The sequence below is a fragment of the Lissotriton vulgaris genome, chromosome 1_1 (genome assembly GCF_964263255.1).
Source record: "Lissotriton vulgaris chromosome 1_1, aLisVul1.2, whole genome shotgun sequence".
Classification (NCBI taxonomy): domain Eukaryota; kingdom Metazoa; phylum Chordata; class Amphibia; order Caudata; family Salamandridae; genus Lissotriton; species Lissotriton vulgaris.
In genome coordinates this window covers 1194677508-1194700128 of record NC_141685.1, presented here as the reverse complement: position 1 = coordinate 1194700128, position 22621 = coordinate 1194677508, and the positions used below count along the sequence as shown (strand labels likewise).

At 47.4% G+C, this 22621-nt stretch overlaps 1 protein-coding gene across 2 annotated transcripts in view; it reads right to left on the bottom strand.

Moving 5' to 3' along the window:
- SEC22B (SEC22 homolog B, vesicle trafficking protein) overlaps window positions 1-22621 on the bottom strand; it is a 158944-nt gene that overhangs the window by 76421 nt on the left and 59902 nt on the right. For both annotated transcript variants that reach the window (XM_086964448.1, XM_086964449.1), the window contains exon 2: window positions 21407-21516. In XM_086964448.1, the coding sequence (XP_086820574.1) occupies window positions 21407-21516 (110 nt within the window). The remainder of the gene's footprint in view (window positions 1-21406; window positions 21517-22621) is intronic.

The following is a 22621-nucleotide window of genomic DNA, read 5'->3' as shown; positions in this document are numbered from 1 at the left end:
TACACTTTGCATGTTTCAATCCACAACAGTCTCAGGATGAGATAGGACACTTTGAAGTTTGCACCAACCCCCCTCGTGAGACTCAGAGAGGTGGACACTTCCAGCCTGTACTAAGAAGATATGCGTGGCAATACTGCTAGGGGCCCCAAATACTAGTGCTTCAGAAGTTATTCACCACATGGGAGGGACAGCAATGGAGAAGTGAAAGACCCAATCACAAAACGACTACACTCCCCTTATTTGTACAGACATTCACTCATTGGCAGAATGAGCTCTAAGCCAAGTCTGCCCTAAGAAAAGTCACCGTTTTGTTAAGGTGCAGTTCTCTACTCTTGATGACATCGGTCAGGACTGGACTCCATGGGCCTCATAAGTTGTTTATTCGCATCATATGCGTCTGCTCAACAGGGCCAAACTCGCCAACAGTTCTTTATCAGTGCAGGAAAATCCTCCGACAACCCACAAGCGGCGCTCTTGCTTCCACAGACACAGTTCCCCTGTCGCTCCCTGCGGCGCCTGTCAACGGTGGTGGGAGAGGATGATGCCAGACCCACGCGCTAGCGGCGGAACCTCCTAGATCCAGCAGGGTCACTGCATGAAGAGTTCCTCAACAAACAACAGCTGCACGCAAGGCAATACTTCAATCCACGCAAGCGTGGTATGCTCAGGCTCTTTTCAATCTGGTACAGTTCGAGCCTCTTCACTACGCTTAGACTCGCAAAAGCAGTGCTTGCCCCACTTAATTACTGCACTGTTCTCGTCAATGACTTGGCCGACCACGCACAGAGCCATCGAAGGAGTACAAAGTTCGGATATTACACCTTTCCGATTTCGGCACAGCGCATCTCCGTTCAGACTTCGCGCTGCTTGTTCTCACACAAACCAGGCTTACCACCCACTTTGACAGCTGTAAAACGTAGCTCGTCTGGGTCTGGAGTGGCGCGCAGGGCTGGCACACAGACGTACTTCGCGTCTAGGGGTCACACACCAACCTGCAAGTCTCTTCACACGTACTTCGCACCTTCTTTGTGCGTTCGACAAACACCATCGGCGGTGATTCTTGTGGTGTTATTGGGAGGATACTTAAATACGCGCAGGAGTTGCAGACACGCGTTACCTTACTTCATTGAGGTGATGAGATGAAGGGTAAACGCCGACCTGTGGTCGCTCCTGCATGTATGATTCCAGGCACCGATCCTTCCTTGCCTCTCCTTCTCCCTTCGCTGTGAGCTCACAGCGCTGCCGTCTTGTTGGAGCCGCCGGGGGGGCAAAGAGGGAGATACCACAGTAAGCAATGCTGGATCGCCTGCAGAGTGGTGATGGTGGAGGGCAATTGTCCTGTCCACAGGAGTCCTGGTGCTGGGCCTGGACCAAGTGCCGAGAAGGATATCAGTGAGTGCTTAATTGAAAGGCAAACTATGTTCAGCGGTAAAAGCTGCAGGTGGAAGCACCTCTGCCAGGAGGTTAGTCCTGACTGCCACCAGAGGGAGTTCAAGGTCAAGGACCTTGGCCCCCCTTCTCACCACCACTGCACAGGATGCCTCCTCCTACATAACCATGGTAGGGGGGATAAAGCAAGCCAGTGTCAGGGGAAGTGTTCAACTCACTGGCCTCCCCCAGGTCCATCTGCCAGTCCATTGTGTCTTCAAGCTGGTCTGTTAGAGGGTCCAGAGGCCCTCACAGTCCTCTTCACCACCTCCCGGTACAAAATCAACACTGCAGATGAAAACAGGGACAAAAGTCCCCTCCGGCATTGGAACAGACGTCAATCGACACCGGTCGGCATTGGGAGGGTTGATGTTGGGATCAACGTAGGAGAAGGTTAAGTTGGACTGACCAAAATCGGTCTGGATCTGAGAACAGATCCATGGGGGCCCACCGGGGCCGGAGCCTCTAGCGTCAAAGGCCTAAGAGCCCCAACCGACTCTGCGGGGCGCGAAGGCGCACCAGTAGAGCCGGGCTGCCTGAAAATTAGGTGCAAGGCCTCATAAAACTCTTGCAAACAGGCATTAGATGGTCTGGCTACCAGAAAAGGTAGGAGGTGCGGAGTCATCTTGGAAAGAGGTTCCGGGGACGGAGGCCTAGAGCAACGACACCCGGTCCCCCTATCGCTTCGGACTAGGTGAAGTCGAAGAACGCCAAAGCTTCTTCGACTTCTTCTTTTGCTTACCTTTACGTCCCGAATATTTTGAGTGGGACTAGGAGTGTGGGCTCTGTAACCGTTCTCAGGACCTTCCTCTCTGTCAAGGACAGGAGTGACGCAGAGCCAAGCTTTCGAAACCGCTTCCACAAAGCTTTCAGATTCATGGCCCGGCACTCGGAGCACGACTTCAGGTCGTGGTCGCGCTCCAAGCACCAGAGGCACATGAGGTGCAGATCCGTCACAGACATCATCTGATAACAGGATCTGCAGGACTTGAATCCGGTCCTATGTTGCGACACACCAGGAGTCCAAGAGTCAGAAAAAACTTTGACAAAAGTTGAAAAAGTGTAGCCAAAAACAACTAAGGGTTAGCTCACTCAGGATCTGCACTTAGTCTGGTGCGGAAAGAGAAAGAACTGCTGACAGGGCGTACCAGCGGCGTCTATGTAGGTCCCACAATGTTATTCATGGGGCGCACAAAGTTGAACACTGAGCCACCCGGACCCCTCTAGCAACGTGCAGGGGTACTGCTGATGAAAAATCTATAGATTCAGACGGACGCCGGGGGGGAAATTCTAAAGGTAAGGAATCTACAACTAAAAGTCTCTATCAGATATATGAAATTCCAAATGGCCTACTTCTAATACTGCAGAATTACATAGAGAGAACTGGGCATGCTTAGTAGTATATCTCATGTGTGTGCCCCACTTTAATCCTACTAGCTAACTGACCCACAGTTTTAGCTGCAACAAACAGTTTTAGCCCCAAAATAAATTGTTCGCATATCATGTCTCATTTATATGCTGATGATCTTGTCATCACGGACATGACGGAAAATAGGCCTCCAGAGGAAACTAGAGGGGTTTTACATAATTGTATCAAGAAAAAACTGACAGTAAACATGGACAATACCAAAGTTCATGTATTTAGAAAAGGAAATTAAAAGTATATAGATATTTAGGCAATACAGAATTAGGGGTGCAAATACTTAGGTATGTGGTTCAGGAAGAATTTGCAGTGGACGGAGCATATCAAATTTTGGATAAGCAAGATTACTTTCTTCCCTATTCTGGCTCAAAACATTTTGGAGAGATTATGGTGGGTCATTTCTAAGACCTGCTATATCAGCGCACCTTGCCATGATCTGCCTTCAGTTGCAATATGGTGTAGAAATACATCGTCTAAGTGGCAAACTTGATTGAGATGTTAGGGCGCTAGAGGGCGCCGGGCAAGATGGCCGCACGTAGGTGAGGCTCTGCCGAGACCGTGAAATAAGCTGTGAATATCCTTTGAATTCTGCTGCCAAACCTGCCCAACCCGACTGAGATTACCTTCTTCAGCTTTCCGGCGTAGTGTGAGCCGATATTTGATGCTCTGTGAGACCCTGAACCGGCACTTCAGGCAGCGGAGCGCTGCACCGGGACCGGCGCCGGAGGAGAGCGGCTCTACACACGGATGCTGGCGGCTTCCTTGTGAACCGGCTGGGCAGTATCTGGACTGCTAAGGCAAGCAGAGCGACTGAGGCGAGAGCTGGAGGCGGCGGAGCAGAATCTCGTGGCACCGGAGGAAGGCGCTGGTCTGGTGGCCTGGGGCGCGGCCCTGCTGCATGCGGTGAGTGGGGGTGGGGGTGGGGCTCTAGGCGAGCCCGGGGCTGCGGAGGTAGCGCTGGGCCGCACTGGGCCGCGCCTGAGCTTGCCGCGCCTGGCGGGGTGGCGGGCAGGGTGCACACCTCAGCGGAGCAGCGGAGCTGGGGGAGCGCTGTTGGCTGGTCGCATACCGGGGCTTCTAATAGTGCTGAGGAGTGCTGGAGGTACAGAGAGGCGGGCCGGGCGAGAGGCCCTCCCTTGCAGCTTTGGCGCCTTGGGCCTCGGAGTTGACGATTCAGACGGCGGGGGAAGCTGGGTGCTTGTGAACATTGCTGACTAGGGCACACCGTCCAGGCCTGCGTGTTCAGTTCTCAGGGAGGCAATATAACTTTGGTTAACTGATCGTGGGACGGACTGGGAGCCCTGTGGGTCGACATGGGCAGGCCCGAGAGGAACCAGCCCAAGCTCAACTTTGAGGCCAAAAAGACAGCGATGTCTGCCTCGCAGGCCCCTCCGGACAGTGAAACGACCGGGGCAGTTGGTGGTACCCCTAACCTGGAGGCCACACTGGTGGCGATGCAAAAGACGCTCCAGTCCATAGAGGGGACTATGGAAGCGGTCAACCATAGGCTAGACCACATGGCGACGCAGTTTGACCGGCAAAATGAGAGGATGGGCGAAGTGGAACAGAGAGTGTCGGCCACGGAAGACGGGCTAGCTACGGTGTCCACTAAGGTCTTCAACATGGAGCGTGTTTTGGCGGTCATACAGGCTAAGAACGAAGAATTGGAAGGGAGGTCTAGGCGCAATAACATTCGCGTCACGGGCCTACCGGAATCTACAAATGTGGGCAAAATGGAGGAGTTCATGGAACGCATGTTGGTGGACATCTTTGGGGCTGACCAGTTGTCGCGCGTGTTCATTGTAGAGCGGGCGCATCGCTCATTGGCGAAAAGACCGGTGCCTGGGGCGCAGCCTCGTCCCATTATTGCACGTATTCTCAACTATAAAGATCGTGATGTCATCCTGCGACTTGCACGAGAGAAGGGCACGGTGGAGTATCAAGGGAATAAACTTGAATTTTATCCGGATTTCACGGTAGCGGTGCAGACGGCGAGAAAGGAATTTGCCATGGTGAAGAAGCTCCTTCGCACCGGAAATATCCCGTACGCCATGCTGTATCCGGCCAGGCTTCGGATAGGGCCACCCTCGGATAACAAAATCTTCGCCACGCCCAAGGCAGCCATGGATTATGCCAAAAACCAGAAAAAACGTAAAAGGAACTCGAATGTAACACAGGACGGAGAGGAAGATTTGCAGGAGGAGGTGGCTTAACTGTTCGTTTTGTCGTGATGGACAGACTGTGGTATCTGAATAGTAAGTGAGCTGGTTCCACGTAATGCTAGAGGGGAAGTGACTTGGATTCGGGTTGGTCGAGTTCATATAGCCTGCTGACCGGGTATTATCTCCTACGGGACCTTTGTTCTTACAGCATGCGACTTGGTGGACAGCCTCTTCTGACTATGGCGAATGAGGCACTCGCAGAGCCTATCCTTGTTGCACATTTGTTATGTAGTGGTGCCAATTGTTCGAGTGTTGCTACAACTTCTATACAGGGGGGTGGCTGCGGGGTGGGGGGCTGCTGCTGTCCGGAAACTGGTCCCTGATGGGAGCTCCATATGGGTGTCGGGGATGATCAGAGATAATCCTACAATATTATTGTGGTAAAATTTCATCCTCCAGGGATCTTGGAACTTGTACTGCGGCATTGTTTATTGGACATGTGCTGCGAGCGGCTTTGTGACACTACTGGACTTGTGCAAAAACTGTTGGCTGAGGGCTGAGGAGGACGGTATATTTGCTATTCCAGCAGCTGCAGGGTGGGGGGGGGGGGGAGGAGTGGGATGTGCATAGGGCTGTTTACGGTCTGCTCGTCGTTAGTTTACTAGCGAGGGCTGAGCGTCACTACGCCCCCGACAAATGGGAGTTCCCCACACACTACTGGTTATCTGTTTGGGTCTTTGGGGCTTGGGGGGTAGGGGACGGCTTTGGCAAGTTTGGGGCGCTGAAGTGGGTGGAGGGGGAGGTTGGGCTTTTGGAGTTCTTGGGTCGGGACAAGCTGTGTGGCGCTTTATGGTGGGGGGTTGGATTGGACGGGATGGGATCTGAGCCAATTGTTACCTGCTGATATTTGGTTGGGCTCTGACTGTGTGTTCTGTGCTTTCTGTGAGGCGATCGGTTTGTACTATTGTTTACAGGGTATATTTGAGGTCTGGATAAATGAGCAGGGGGGGTGAACTTACTTGTATTACCTGGAATGTGAGGGGGCTCAATCGTCCACAGAAAACTAGACAAATGCTGGCATTCCTGAACAGGCATGGAGCGCAGGTGGCTTTCATACAGGAAACACATCTTAGGGGAAAGGCGGCTAAAACTGTGGGTAAACAGTGGGCAGGATATAGACTGGCTTCCCATTATTCGACGTATGCACGTGGAGTTATGATTTTGGTCAAAAAGAATGTTCCGTTTGTATCACTGCATGAAGAGATTGATGAGGATGGTAGATACCTAATAGTACATGGGAAGCTCTGTGGTACCTTAGTCACGCTGGTGAATGTGTATGGGCCTAATGCCGACGACCCCGAATTTTATGTTCAGCTGTGGAATAAGATCTATCTGTTACCTCCATCGGCTATAATATGTGGGGGGGATTTAAATGTCACGCTCGATGGGGCACTGGACAGGAAACATGATAGGCCTTGTGCGCACAAGAGAGCAGCTGATGCAGTGCGAGATGGAGTGGAGGGGCTTGGACTGGTGGATGTGTGGAGATTGACTCATCCTGAGAAAAGGGAAGGCACGTGTTACACTTCGGCGCATGATACATGGTCAAGGCTGGACTACTGGTTAGTGACCCGCGATGTCAGCGGATGGGTGTTAGATGTCACACATTTGCCTCGAACGATTTCTGTTCATGCGCCAGTATGTATGAAAGTGACACTGCCATTGCATGCGCCAGCACCGTTCTCCTGGAGACTGCCGGCAGGCCCCTTAACTGACTTAGTATTGCGTGAACGTTTGAGGACGATTATGGAGGAGTTCTTTGTTAAGAATGTTGGGTCTGTTGATAGTATGTGCACGGTGTGGGAAGCCTTCAAAGTGACCATTAGGGGAGCGTGTATTGGATTGCAGTAGAGGGTGCTCACTTCCTTGAGGGATGCGATGACCAGGTTGGAGGGCGAATTGTTGTTGCTTGAACGGCGACTGGAGGAAAGATTTGAGGAGTCTGTTTTGGCCAGTATTCGTTTGAAAATCACTGAATACAATGAACTCGCGGACCAGGAGGTTAAATTCCTGTCCAAACATACCAGAGCGCGTTACTATGCTGAGGGGGGACACCCGGGGCGGGGATTGGCTGATCGGGTTAAAGACCCTTGGGCTCGACATTGTACAGTACAGAAAATAGAAGACGGGGACACCACTGTCACCAGTGCGGCTGGTATTTTGACCTGTTTTACAAAATATTATGAACAGATGTATGAGCATAGGGAGACGGCAGAGGAGGAGGAACTGGCACAATATTTTGAAGATGTTGCGCTGGTCTGGCTCTCTAGGAGTCAACAGGAATTCCTTATGCATCATATCACTGAGGGGGAATTTAGGGATGCGATAGCATCATTGCCGAATGGCAAGGCAGCGGGTACTGATGGGTTGCCGTCTGAATTTTATAAAGAATATGTGGATCTTTTGCTGCCACATCTGGCTATGGTTCTGGAGGAGGCGGTGGAACAGGGTCAATTCCCGACCACAATGAGAGAGGCGCTTCTGGTTGCACTGCCGAAACCAGGTAAACCGCCGAATAAATGCGAATCGTATCGCCCCTTATCCCTTATGAACACTGATGTCAAAATTATTGCTAAAGTGTTGGCGACTCGGCTGCGCCTGCTCCTCCCGGTCATGGTGCTGCCAGACCAGTCTGGTTTTATCCCCCTTTGATCTACCACACACAATTTGCGGGCCATATTTGCGGTGTTACATCTTCTCAAGCCAGATTTGGCTGCGGTGGCGGTCTTGCTAGACGCCGCGAAGGCCTTCGACTCAGTTGCGTGGCGGTATATGATCGCGATCTTACATCGTATGGGAGTGCCCTTCTTCTTTACGTCACTGGTAACACTGCTCTACACCAATCCAATTGCACGTGTACAGGTGAACGGTCATGTGTCAGCTCCATTCCCTGTGCAGCGAGGTACCAGGCAGGGCTGTCCTTTGTCGCCTTTACTTTTTGCTCTGGTGATGGAGCCACTGGCGTGTGTGCTGAGGCAAAGGTATGCAGACGCCGCCCTGAAGTTCCCTCTTCGATCTCTGGCGGTATCCATGTATGCCGATGATATGGTCCTTTATGTGCGAGAACCTGTGCGTTACTTGGAGTCTGTGCTACGTGAATTTATACGATTTAACCGTATCTCGGGCCTCTCCATTAATTGGGAAAAATCTGTCATATTGCCACTCACTGACGCTGCGGCCCCCTTCCCCTTGGAATTCCCGTTGGAATGGGCCACAGAACCGGTCCGTTACCTTGGAATTTGGATGCATAGGGACGGTCAGGAACTCATTCGGGCTAACTATGGAGTGGCTATCTCTAAACTTGAAGATCAGGTGGCGCGTTAGATTCGACTCCCGCTCACCTTTGCTGACCGCGTGTCCCTAATAAAAATGGTGGTCCTTCCGAAATTCTTATATCTTTTTGTTAATATTCCACTCCCGCTTAAATCGCATTTCTTTGCCAGACTGCAATCTTTGCTGACAACGTTAGCCTGGGCCGGTAAGAAACCCAGAGTGAAATGGACGGTCTTGACTAAGCCGTACGTGCTGGGGGGCTTCGCCGTGCCAGATATGAAACTATACTACTTGTGTGCCCAGGCGCAGTTTGCTGCCTATTGGCTATCGGCCCCGCCGTACACGCCACATGTGGCGCTTGAAGCCAGTGCAGTCCTGCCTATACCACTGAAGGCCATGGTAGTCAACACGCACTCTGTGTTTGAGAAGGGAGAGGTCGACACGGTGCGCTCCACTGCCAACGCCTGGCAGGCTTTGGGTAAACGAGCGGACCGACTGCCATTATATGCCCCTGATATGCCACTGCTGTACCACACGGGGATCTCGGTCTTCAGCGAGATCGGGGCCTTGCAGGTCCTGCAGGGTGCGGGACTCGACACGGTTAGAAAACTTTTTCCGGGTGCCTCGTTCCTCTCATTACAAGCTGTAACAGATCGTTCCCCGAACGTGGTTATATCCACGTTTATATATGTCCGGCTCCGAGCTGCAATACACGCCTTATATCCTACGTATCCGGAGGAACCCTTGACACTGGGTGCATTGCAATTACTATATACTGCACCGGATAAGGCCCAGTTGCTCTCCAGGTTATACCGAGCCTCGCAGGAGGATGAGGGGGGGAGGCGCAGTGGCGGCAAGAGCGAGGTGGGACGCATGCCTGCCTGAACCACTAACTGACGATGAGTGGTCCGAGTGCTGTTCTATGACTGGGGGATACGTGGCCAATGGCAACTTTCGCCTTATTCATTTTAAATTTCTACACCAGTGGTACTATACGCCGTCTCAGTTGGCAAGGTATGGTCTTCGGGAGACGTCTCAATGTGTTCGATGTGGGATGGATGAAGCGGACTTTGTACACTTGGCCTGGGGTTGCGCGCGTGTGTATGCTTTCTGGATGGCTGTGACCGAGGCACTCACTACAATGACGTCGACTGAGGTTGCGATGGATATCCGATTGTGCTTGTTGGGTCTGGCCTCTGGTGTGCCTGCGAGTGTTAGGCGGCTGGTAGTATTGGCATTACAGATTGCTAAACGCCGAGTGGCTATGGCTTTGGGAGGGAAGAGGGCTCCTGATGTGCAGCTATGGCTGCAAGATATGGCATACTGCAGAGATCAGCTAGTTTGCTACTACGAGGGGCTTCCTGCGAGGTCACGTCCACGTGATATCTGGGGCCCATATACGGTGTACATGTTATCCATGACTGACAATGAGAGTGCTCGCAGCATGAATGGGGGTACGTCGGTGGGAGAGAGGGACTCCATATAACGGGCTGTGAGTGGGATTGGTGGATATGGGGCAATGGATGCTTGCGGTCAGTTCCGCCTTCAGCAGTTCTTTGTGTGCCCTGCCTGCATGGGAATGTGGTTGAGTTCTCGGTGCATCACTGCTGTGTTCTATACCTTATTCTTGACGATCCAGGATGCTGGGATGCGTCTCCCTGATGAGCCATACAGCTGGGTAATGGTTGTTTTTCGTCCTCGACCTTATGCACTACAACATGCTGACTAGTCCTGACTCAGGGGGTACGGGGTGGAGGGTTGTTGGGGTGTTGAGAAGTTGTTTGTATAAAATCATAAAATAAGACCATCTTATTGTAAGCGACCCTAATGTACGATGTAAGTGGACTCTGGGCACTGGTTGATTTCTGCTTCAATATGCGTCAGGGGATGCTTTTAAATGAAGTCATTGACTGTGTGCTTTGTTTTCACTGCTGTCATATCATTTGCAGCCGGCCCTGTCAAGGGGTTGTCGGCACGCTGCTGTGTATATGCATAATGTTCAATAAAGGTCTTGCAAAAAAAAAAAAAAAAAAAGAGATGTTAAAGAGGACAGATGTTTAAAATAAGGTTCTTCCTCTTCCATACTCACTAATGATCCAAGCTGTAAGAATGGAAACTGGTCGAACTGCCTTTCTTTCCCTGATGTGATTAGATTTTTGAGTCACATTGAAAATGGTACAACCTAAAAAATTATCACTCTGTGTCAAATATGAGATAATGTATAGTCGATTAAGATGGTCACCAAATGTAAGAAAGTGGCTCTATATATACTGGACCAAAGTAAGGTATCATGTGTATAGAGTCCACAATCCCCCAGAGGTATAACAGAGGTTAAAGTTAGGTATGACCTTACTCTCTAAAGTGGTAGTTTGGTCGAGCAGTAAGGCAGTATCAGAGGACAGTGTGAAGCATTTGTTGTACACACCCAGTCAGCAAAAGGTTTCACACACTCAATAACTGAACTCTAGGCCAATTGTTTTTATATCAAAAGATATAGTTGTTTTATTTTAGAACCAGCAGGTATCAAAATATACTTTTCTCAATATGAGCACTCTCGGGTAATTACTTTGCAAAGGGCAATAAACTTTGTAAACACAATAGGTACAGTGGTTGCAGTAGGCAACACAATTCTAAACACAATTTAACATTGAGCTCAATGGGTTTTGCTACATAAATTCAGTTGATTACTTTATAGATTACTTTTGTAACTCCAGGACAGGATCTTAGATTCCGTCCTGGGATCTAAGCTGAAAACAGTTTAGGAAAAACGTTTTTGTTATTGCAGTGATTTTTAAACAATATAAATGTATTTTCAAAGTTGACACTTAAAAAATTTTCAGTAAAAAACTAGCAATGTTATCCTATGAAAGGAAATTCCAGTCACAGGTAAAGTAGGTTCTCGTTACTTTTGTAATCCAGTACTGGACTCCTAGGTTCAGCACTGGGGTCTCTACCCAAGACAGGTAAGTAATCACGTTTTTGTAGTTAGTATGATTTTGAAAGAATATTTGTAGTTTGCAAAAATAGACAAGAAATTTCACAGAAAAACAGTCAATGGTTTCCTATGGAAGACAATTCAGGTTACTAGTAAACACAGTTAGGATTACTTTTTCGGTTCAGTACTGGGCTAAAAGGTACAGTACTGGCTTCTCTCCTGATCACAGGCAAGTACTTTGCAATTCTTTATTCGGCTGATTTTAGATGAATATTTTAAAGTTTCAAAACTTCACACTTAGAAGATTTTGAGAGTCAAACCAATCAATGTTATCCTATGGAAGGAAAGTGAGTTATCGGTTTTCAGGTGAGTACTCGATTGGTGAAGTTAAGGTCTGGGCATAGACTCAGGGGTCCCCCAGGGTCAGGTAGGTACAATTGGTACACCCTCAGTGGCACTGGGGCAGCCGGGTGCAGAGGTAGTTAGGCCCAATGTTATCCAATGAGAGGCAGGGGGCCTTCAGTTGGTGGCTGCAGGCTAGCAGGCAACGCTGGAGCGGGAGCTGAGCTCCTGGTCACTTGCTCCGGGCAAATGGGGAAGTAGTATAGGACAAAGCTTACACTCCCAGAGGCACTCAGGCGGCTTGGTGCAGGGTGCTTTTGAGCAGTCAGGCGCTCAATGTTATTCAATGGAGATATTGAAAAGGGAACAAAGGCTGCAGGCTCGGGACGGAGGATGTTCAGGAACGACCAACACTTCGAGGGGTAAGTTGGGATCTTGGAGGATAGGTAGGCACCCAGGAATTGGGAACAGGGGGCCGTTGGGTGCCGGGTGCAGAGGTGTCTTTTGAGGTCGGGAAATCTTACCCCCTGCTGGTCGCGGTTGGAGGGGTCCCTTGTCCTGTGGCTGAAGGCGTAGTCGGGGAGGGTCCTCGGGCACTGGATTCCAGGTCAGAATCGCCGGGGGACGGCCTCAGGGTCTTGATTCACTCCAGCACAGGCCAGGCTTGGCGGGTGCAGAGAGTGCAGGGTTCGCGGTTCCGGGCTGATGCCAGTGCTTGTTACTTGCTTTGAGCAGTACCACTGCTCGTGGGAGACCCAGGTAGTCAGAGTCACAAGGCAGTCAGGTCCTCCAGGGTTTTTGAGGTTGCTATGCACTGGAGATGCCGGGGTTTAGCAGGAGCAGGGTTGAGGGTCGACAGGCCGGTAGGGCTGGGGCCAAATCAGTTGGTGTCTTCCTCTTTTTAGCAGCTGCACAGCAGGTCTTCGTGTTCCTTGTTCTTCTTTCTTGTTTCGGAATCTGGATCTGAGGAAGAAGGTTCAGGTTACCCCTAAATACTAACTTTAGGGGCTTTACAGGTAGGGCAAGGACAGGGACCAATTGGTACACCCCCTAGCCTGCTCCTCTCCTGTGGGAGGGGGAAGGAGCCTAGCTGTGATTGGGCAGGGCTCCCCATCTTCAAGATGGCCTGAGCCCGGTGTCGTGCATCACCTCGCCTCTCCCACCTGAGAGGTGGAGTTGGCACAGGCTGGCATACCCCCTTTCTGACGTAGGGTTTCCCGCCAGTCTTCCCGCCAGAGTGGGGGTCAGAACTGGTGGGGGCCATTTGCTGAGTACAGCAAGTGGTCTGGAGAAGCTCACAAAAGCAAAATGCCTTTGAAGCTTCCCCTGCCCATCCTGGGGGAGGAGGCTTGGCACCTCGTCCCAGGATGTGCAGTGTTGCAGGCCCAGGAGAGCGGGGCTCTCCACCTAGGGGTCCAGCAACATGTCTGCTGTGGGGCAGCATAGGCAGCCTCTCAGACAGGACGTGGATTGTAGATTAGGTTCAGGTGGCATCTCGAAGATGCCCTCTGTAGTGCATTTTACATTAAATCCCACACTGGCATCAGTGTGGGTTTAATGTGCTGAGAAGTTTGATATCAAACTTGTCAGCCTTCAGTGTAGCAATTATGGTGCTGTGGAGTTCGCAATGAAAACCTCCCAGCACCATATACTCTTAATGGCATCACTGCACTTACAGTGCCCAGAATTGTCCCTGGGTACTGTAGGGGCACAGGGCTCATGCACCTGTGCCCACACCTCTGGCATAGGGCACCCAGCTAGAGGGGTGGCTGATGTAGGCCAGGGTAGTGGGTTTGTGGGCATGGCACCAGGGATGTGTGCCATGTCGACTCTTTGTTTAGTTCTGCACCAGGACACTGGCAGTGGGTGTGTGTCAGGGTACAGGGCCCCTAAGGGTGGCACAGTAAGTCATGCAGCCCTTAGGGGTCTTCTCTGGTCACAATGCCCTGGGTACCTAGGGTACCATTTACTAGGGGCTGACATGTGGCCAGAGATGCCAATTGGGTTTAGGCTTTAGTACAGTTTTTAGGGAAGGAACACAGGCCCTGTGTACCTGATTGGCAGGGACCCAGGGTATACAAAGGAAAAGTGCATAAGGTATCAGGCAAAAAGTGTGGGGGGGTGGGGGGGGGGGTACTGCAACAGAAACTCACTTTCTCACACCAAATGTCAGAAAGGCTGTCAGTGAGATATGTAAACGTATATCGGTTATAGCACATACTAACTTACAAGTGGCGATGTCCAAAGTTGAGTTGCGAGTAAGAACGAAAACGTATGCCAGAGAAAGCTATTGGAGATATATGAATGGTACAGTGTCCACTCAGTTTCTGAGACCCTCCTGACAAATTAATGAGACATTTCCATATACTGATGTCATACCAAATTCAGCTTTAAGATTTGCTGTTTCAAAACTTAAAGTTTTGGTGAATCCAGCCTTTCATGTTCTTCTGCAAAAACGGGACTTTTAGAGAACGATAGAAAATGCACATGTGGTTTGAATGTAAGTTGTAATACCTTATGTACTTTATTAGATGGGTGGTGATTTCTAAGACTAATAATGAAGAAGTATTGTATATTAGATTGAAGGCAGGCTCCTGCATTTTTATCGGATATTCGGTATCTAGATATGACTTACGAAGATATCTATTAGCAATGAAGGAATTTTTAAATAGAATTAATTAAATGGATTTAACAATCATGTTTTGCTGGAATTTGTGCTATAGGATACTAGTAATTTATGAAATGTATATTTGTTTGGTGTCATTTTTAAACAACTTCTATTGGCTTGTTTTGAATGTTTTATACATCGATTTCGTGTATGTGCATTGGGAACGTTTAAAGACCAAGGTCCAATAGACATTTTGTGACTGACTGACACCTATAGTACTCTCTTTTATGAATATTAAACAACATGGAACATTGCCTGGTTAAGCAAAAAGAGGTCAGATGCTTGGTGGTTAAATTTTTTAACCACATGGCTGCTAGGCGTTTTCCCGTCCTGCGCTAAAAAAACATAAAGTCCATAAATCATGACGAGCTGGCCTTGTCATCCGCGCACGGCAGGTAAGCGCCATGACGAGCCCAGCTCGTCATTAGCTTCGAAGGGGTTAAAGGGTGGTCGCATAGTGAATTTACAAGAAACACTGGATACAGACAACTCCTTTTACCTGGATAGTTACAACTCATATTACTCCCCTGCCTTACCTGCATTCGAGGGCAGAGCCAGGGCTGGTTTCCTTGCATTAGTTTCCTTAAGCATCACTTGTGGAGACTGGAACAAGCTATTTGCTTGCCGAAAGGGTAGATTTTCAATAATCACCTAGCTTACTAGTGGTCACTTTTTAGAAGTCCTTCTCAAAAATAAGGTCTCTGAACATTTATTGGCTATGAAGATTTTTTTTTAGAGATTTATGCAGAAGGGCAACACACCCAATATTCAGTGGGTCTACTTGAATGACTTCAATAGCCACCTGCCTCACTCTCTTTGTCAAACTAGAGAAGAGATCTCCATGGTCGAGCATTACCAAGGTCATTTCGAGCACACCAACCTACTAAACAGAATTGTGGCGGATCATAATTTGGCACAGCTAGTCCACAGCAACAAAGGAGAGGGTTTGGAAGAGATTATTCCAACATTTGTCAGTAGGAGTTCTCACTCTATTACTGATTATATATTTATCTCTGTCTTTTTATGTGAAATGAGTTCAGCAACCATAACCCATCAATTCAACATCAGTGGAGACTGGAGGAGGAAGCTGTGTCTAGAGGAGGGCCAAAGAGTTATGATATTAGGCCTTGTGATCAAGGGTGTAGAAAGAAATGAAACCAGGTCTCCTCCGATTACCTCTTGAACAATTTACATAATGAATGTGGTTGAGACATTAGTTTGTGTTTAGAGGCTCCCCACAGTCCAAAGATTGCTGGGAGCGTTTGCCATGGTCTATAAGCATGTCTCAAGGAATTTAACGAGAGTGGGTGGAAGATCTAAGACCTCAGTGATGAGATGGTTTGATATCAATCGCTCTGAGGCTCATCAAAGCTTGCTCACAGCCCTGAAATCGATTTTGAGGATACCACTGAAATAGCTTCATGCAGGAAAAGATATGAAGTTTGGAATCCGCTCCTTGAGGTTAATATCGTAAAAAGTAGCACCAGTTTTGGGGAAACAGTCCATCATCCTTATTTTAATGGTGAGTCCAATGGCATAGTGGAAAGTAATATGGCACCAGATTTCTGGGTGCAGCATTTTCAGTGGATATAATGGGTCTATCCCAGATGAAATGTCTAGCACACACGCCGAGGGGCGTGGTGGAAACTTTGTTTTGGCTTTACTTGAAGAAAAATTAGCTGAGGCCATTTTTTATATGTCAAAAGATAAAGCACTGAGCCCTGAGGGAGTCCCCAACAATTTATGTAGAGAACCCCCAAAAAAGGGCTAGGATTTTAACTTTTTTAAATGCCACATGTATATTGGGCATACCGCCCTTCCTGGTCGAAGTCTATAATTACAGCGATGTTCAAAAACGGGGAAAGCAATGACCAGCGATGTTATAGGCCCATATCCCTTAAAGATTCAGTGGTTAAGGTGAGGACGGGTTCTTCTCTCCAGTCTAACAACATGGCTTGCTCAGAATAATGTGGTGTCCAAACTGCAATATGGCTTTAGGTCTGGGAGGAGCACACTAGATCAGTGCCTGAACTTTCAGATGGTCATTGGAAAATACACATTAGCCAAAGGGGGCTTGTTTCATCTATCCTTTATGGACTTGACATCAACCTTTGATAGAGCGAATAGGGTTACAGTTTGGCTATTTCTCATTAATATGGTGATGGATAGAAATATAGTCAACTTTTTGAATGAGCTACACAAAGACCTGTGTACAGTAGTTAGATACAACAAGTCCGGGAGTTTATCTTCTTTTAGAGTTCATCGGGGGTGAGACTGGGTTGCACTTCAGCCTTTATGTTCTTCACATTATATATAAACAACCTGGGTTCAACTAAGTACTGCTTGTAAAGATGTCTCTCAGGCAGGAGCTCAGTTAACTCCAGCACTTTTATATGCTGACAAAGGGGTGATGTTAGCAAGAACAGCCATAGAATTCAGCATCTCTAATTCTTGTGTTTTTTTAATGAATAGTATGGACTGGAGCACACATTATAGTAAATCTCACATAATGGTTTGACCGCCAGAAATAAGGGCCACAGGAAATGTGTTCTGAAGGGTAGTGGAATTCCTACAGTGAATACCTTTTCTTACCTTGGAGTCATGTTTGATAATAAAGGCTTCTCACGCCCCGTTAGAGAGAGCTAAAAGGAATGGAAGGGCTAGAGTGGCTACATCCATATTTGACTGCTCTAGTCGCTTAGGGGCAAAGCCAGTGAAGGTTCTGGTCAAAATCTGCCAATCAATGTATTTCTTTGGTGAGTAACATAAGTGATATCTGAAGTTATAAGGAGGCCAATAATTTACAAGTAGTGGAAAATAAATGTATGAGATGCCTGTGAGCAGGCCCTCAATCCTTATGTTGTCCATGAACAGTTCGGTTGGTTTGGGTTATATCTCAGATCTTTTATCATTTCAACCTTTATTAGGTGGATTACGATATGGATAAATCTAGACTTGGAACTGAATCAAACCATAATGAAAGATCGTATGTTCCTTGAGAGGGTTGGTAGTGTAACTTAGCTTAGTTACATTAAATCTTCATTGGCTAAGTTGGGACGTTTCGATTTATACATGACTCCAGAAAGGATTGGACATGAAAATTTGGGTTGGATTAAAATACACTTTCTATCTGCAGCCCATGCAGAGAGAGAAGGGAAGGAAATGTGCAAACCCTCAGTGCACGTCTACATCACATTTAACTGAAGTACGTTAATAGAACCCTATCTTACAGTGGTTACAAATCCTCAACATCGCTATTTATTAACAAGATTTAAGCTAAATTCACTGCACTGGCTGCTGGCTGAACCGCGAGGATATAACAAAGTTGCAACTTTAGGCCCTTATAGCTGTGACTCCTCAGAGCAAGGCACCATGCACTTTGTAATGTTCTGTGAACATTATAGTTCCTTGAGACAACAGTACATTTGACCTTTGCTCAGAGGGAAACAATGTTTACAAGTTAAACCTGCTTTAACTTTTTTACAGATGTTGTCTAATGAATTTATATGTTTTATTTTTTAAAGGGACAGTGAGAAGTAGACAAAAAAGATTTCCAGGTTTTTTGTCCTGAGACTTAACGATATTATGTTACACGATGTTACTCGTAATGATTTCCTTGTATCAACTTTTTAACTACATTTTTTCACTTTTATTCTGGAGATGTTTTATTCAAGATTTTAATCTAGTATGATTTTCATGGACTATTGTCTTAAATTCTGATTCACTTAATCAGCTTTCTACTGTCTTTTATAAGTAATCCCTCTGGCTCAACGGTGGACTCACCAAATACATCGAATCGTCAGTTCAATGACTTGGCCAGATTTTTTTTTTAATAAAGTGGAGAAAATACATAAGAGACTCACTCCGGCCTTAGGCATTACTGATTTTGTGGATGGGCCAGGGGACACTGGACCCTTGGCCGTCAACAAATTGTCATATTTTCCCTTATTGTCCTCCACTGATTTTGAGTCCCTTTGCTTGAAAATTAAATCGGGCTCACCGGCCGACCCCTTGACACCTGCCCACTTCTGACAGTTTCATGCCTTGATTTTCAACCTCTCTCTGACTACAGTGTCCGTTCCATCGGCGTGGAAGCACACTAAAGTTATTCCTCTTCTAAAGAAACCGTCTCTGGATCCTTCTGAGCCAGGCAACTATTGCCCTATATCCCAGCTGCCTTTCTTGGCAAATTTGCTCAAATCTCATGTGAATACCATTCCTACTGAGTTTATTGAGCATAATGCCATCATGGATCCTTCGCAGAACGGTTTCCGATCTCGCCACAGTACAGAATCAGCTCTGTTGGCAGTGACGGAAAAAATCTGTGGCAGTCTTTATGTCGGTGATTCTGCGGCCTTAGTTCTTCTGGACCTAAGTGCCGCCTTTGACACGGTCTCCCACGTAATACTTTTAAAGCGCTTACAGGAGATAGGAATCAGGGGCTTGGCCTGGTTTCGTTCCTCCCTGGAGGGGCGATCCTTCCAGGTCTTGGTGCCACCTTTATATTCGCGAGAGCTTGCCCTGCAACAGGGGGTGCGACAGGGCTCAATACTGAGCCCCTACTTTTTAACATTTATGTTCAACACCTTGCGTTGGTTGCTAAAAGCAGAGGGCTGTCATTGGTGTTGTATGCTGACAACACCCAATTGGTGATTGCCTTCTCTAAGAAATGTAGTCAGAACCTCGAAAAGTTTAAGGAGGGTTTGGTAGAGACTGCGGATTGGATGGCTTGCAGTTGAATGCCAGTAAGTCAGAGGTCTTGCTGTTTGGGAAGGACCGGGATTTGTGGTCTGAGCAGTACTGGCCGAATCGTCTAAAACCGGCTTCCACGCCTAAAGAGGCAGTAAAGAACCTTGGTGTTTGGATTGACAGTTGTCTCACCTTTGACACTCAATTGAAAGCTGTGGCAGAGATCTGTTTCGGGCTCCCGCGAGGATTAAAACCTCTCCTGGGTTTTTTTCCTCCAAAAGTACGTCAAACCATTGTTCAGGCGACGATCTTATCTAGACTGGACTATGGTAATTCTCTTTATCTTGGTGCCAATAAGTCCAGTATTAGGCGCCTGAAGAGAATACAGAATGCAGCGACACGCATTCTCGTGGCACTCCAGAAATTCTGTTCCGTATACCACGTCTTACCTAAACTACACTGGCTGCCAGGTGAAAAACGAATCCAGTTTAAAACGCTCTGTGTGTCTCACAAAATTCTGACTCAACAAGCATCCTTGGGGCTGGCCAATTTACTAGCTTTCTATGCGCCGCAACGCACTTTAAGGTCTACCGATCAAGGCCTGGTCTGTATTCCTCGAGTCTTAAGAGCTAGAGCTGGAGGCCGTTCTTTTTGTAGTCTTGCGGCAAAACTTTGGAATTCGCTCCCTGTCTCTATCACAGGGACCCAGGATCATTTTGCATTTCGTAAAGCCATAAAGACCTGGCTCTCCCCGGCACAACTTCTTCCCTCCACGCTCACTCTCAATGTCTTTGGCGGTGTTGGGGCAGCCATGCGCATTACAAATCCAACAATAATAATAATATTGTCAATTTTCAGGTCTAAAGTCCTGTCAATTGCGTTCAACTTTCACTAGCCAATCTGATAAGTGGGTGGTGTCCTTGCTATATTACGTTTTAATATTTCTCTTCTCTGTGCCTTCACCTCCAGGTCACATTGCTTTTCCAGACTATTTATCCCTTCTACTTTGAAAAGCAAACTCATATTCTAGAAGTTACCCTACCAAATGTCAAAACTATCCTGCAACACAGGAATTCTTATTGATTTAACTTAACTAAGGTGTCAGCCAGATGAAATAGAAAGACTTAATTTACATTAACCATGGACAACGAACAGTATTTCTATACCATAAACACAATACAGACAATATTTTTTCCTGCCCCTGCTGATTTTCAAACCTCTTTTTCCAAAAAGTTTTTTTGAGGATTCGGAAGCACCTGGTATCTTGTTTGTTATCTGTAGGTTTGTATTATGAAAAGTTTAAACTTGTAAACTGCTCCCATTGCTAACACTAGCAACAGAGTTGCCATAGGTGCACCTTCTGTTTTAGGAGCGGTCTATGTCTTCTTGCCTGCTCTAATGTCAACTGAGCCCAGTAATCATGGGAGGCCCCACTTTGAGGTAATTCAACTGAGCCCAGTAATCATGGGAGGCCCCACTTTGAGGTAATCAACAGATAACTGTTTCCATGCTGGGCAGCGGATCAGACAGGAAAAAGAGAAGTAAAAGATCAGCAGCGACCTGCTGGTTGGCAACAGGAAAAGGACCTTCACTCTTCAAATGACTATGAAAAACACTACAGCATAGTAATAATGATAGACTCCTTCCACTATGGAATTTAGGTCCAACAATTGACTGGACACCATGTGACCATCTTTGAGATCTTTGCATCTAATCTTGTGTCACAGAGGTTAGATTCTGGATCCACTGGCCACGCATTCCCCCCCCCCTGCCGAGGCTGAGCTCGGCCGCCGGAGCTGCTCGAGCCGCTTCCCCAGGCTCCCGCACCCCGGTGCCGCCTCCGGTGCTCCCCGGCCCAGCAATGGTGATGGCCGAGCCCCCGGGGCAGCCCCAGTGCGGCCCGGTGTGGGTGGCCTTCTACAACATCGAGAGCACGCTGGGGAAGGGCAACTTTGCCTTTGGCTAGTGAGACACTGCATCACCAAGAGCGAGGTGAGTGCCTGTGAGGACCTAGACAGGGATTCCTATGCAAGCCGGGCCCCTGGATCACCGAGAGGGAGGGGAGTACACGTGGGGAGCGAAAGAAACAAAAGCGGACACTTTGGGGGAAATTAATAAACGTGTGAAAGTTGCAGGAGGTGTGTGTGCGTGCGCGGGTGTCTGCGTGTGCACGTGTGTGTGCTTGCCTTCGGTCGGCCTGCGTCGGCGCGTCCACAGACCCTGGTCGGCGTGTCCACAGACCCTGGTCGGCGCATCCACAGCTCTATCTCCCTTCAGAGCGAACTCGGTGACAATAGGTCTACGAGACCTAAAAAACACTCTACAGTGTAAGACTGCAATCAGGAAATTGTGTTTTGGGCCAACTGCACAACATGGACTTTTATCATTAAAGCTACGCAGAGTACTAACAAAGAGAAAATACTTACTGAAATGCCATTACACCAGCTTCCAGAGTACATCGTGTTGGAGACTGCTCATTCAGCTTACGGAAAAGTTGCTTGGCCTGACTCTGGTATTGTTGCAAATCCCGACCTGACTAAAACAGAAACAATTTCTTTTAGAATGTTATCTCATATCCTCAAACTAACCTCATGTAACCTTATAACCTCAAAATACAATCAGCAGCATCATTCACATTAAGAAAGCAAATCAAGGATCCTCATCAGTAAGACAGGGACTACGCAAAAAATGTTGGAGGGTCAAGTCAAAGAAATTAAAAGAATTAAAAAAAATGGTGACAGAATTATCTGAAAATCTCTAAGGAAACAGTCAGTCACGTGGCATATAAAGCAATTAAAGTAACACTGATGACCCAGTTTGTCTCCTGATCTCAGTAGAGATCTGTGCATGATCCCTCTTTTTGGATTAGCAAGGGCCCCAAGATTTGAGAGAGAAGAGAAATGTAAACACAAATAAATAAGGACTAAGACAATTTGAGTAGATTAAAGTCCAATGTATCGAAGGGTGTTCAAAACAGGTCCAGGGAAGTCAGATTTTCAAGGTAGTTAATAACGATATAAATGGCTCTGATTTTTGATGCATTACAGGTAAAATCGTTTTAATTAGATAAAGTATGAACTGTAAGTCTGGTTTGCAACTCCGCTTTGGACCTGGGCAGGGCACTCCTACCACGTATGCTATTAATACATTATGCACACGTTTGGAGACGCTGCATTTGGTGTGCTGATTGGATCTGTAAGAGTACTATTAGTCCTCTTAGGGATCCCTGTGTGTTGTATTATTACCTTTGTGGCAACATTGATGAACAGTATGTAATTTAAATTGTAAATGTAATATCGTGTACGAGATTTGGGGAGAGGAGTTACGGAGGGATTGGTCTAAATAAGTGTGTACTGCAATGAGACTACGAACCAATGATCCTTTATTGCCTCATACTTGACTGGCTTGTTGAAATGTAATGACATTTTTGTTTAAAATGCTAAGAAAATAAAAAAAATGAAAAAAAAATACATTATGCATACGTAGGGTTAGATAAACGAAAAAGTTCAAAATTATTTTCACTTTATAGGTCTGTCCTTGACTAGATACATGTTACATGCTTCTACACACACACACACACACACACACACACTAAACACAGTCTGGATTGGTACTCTTCAGTATACACAATCTTTACAAAT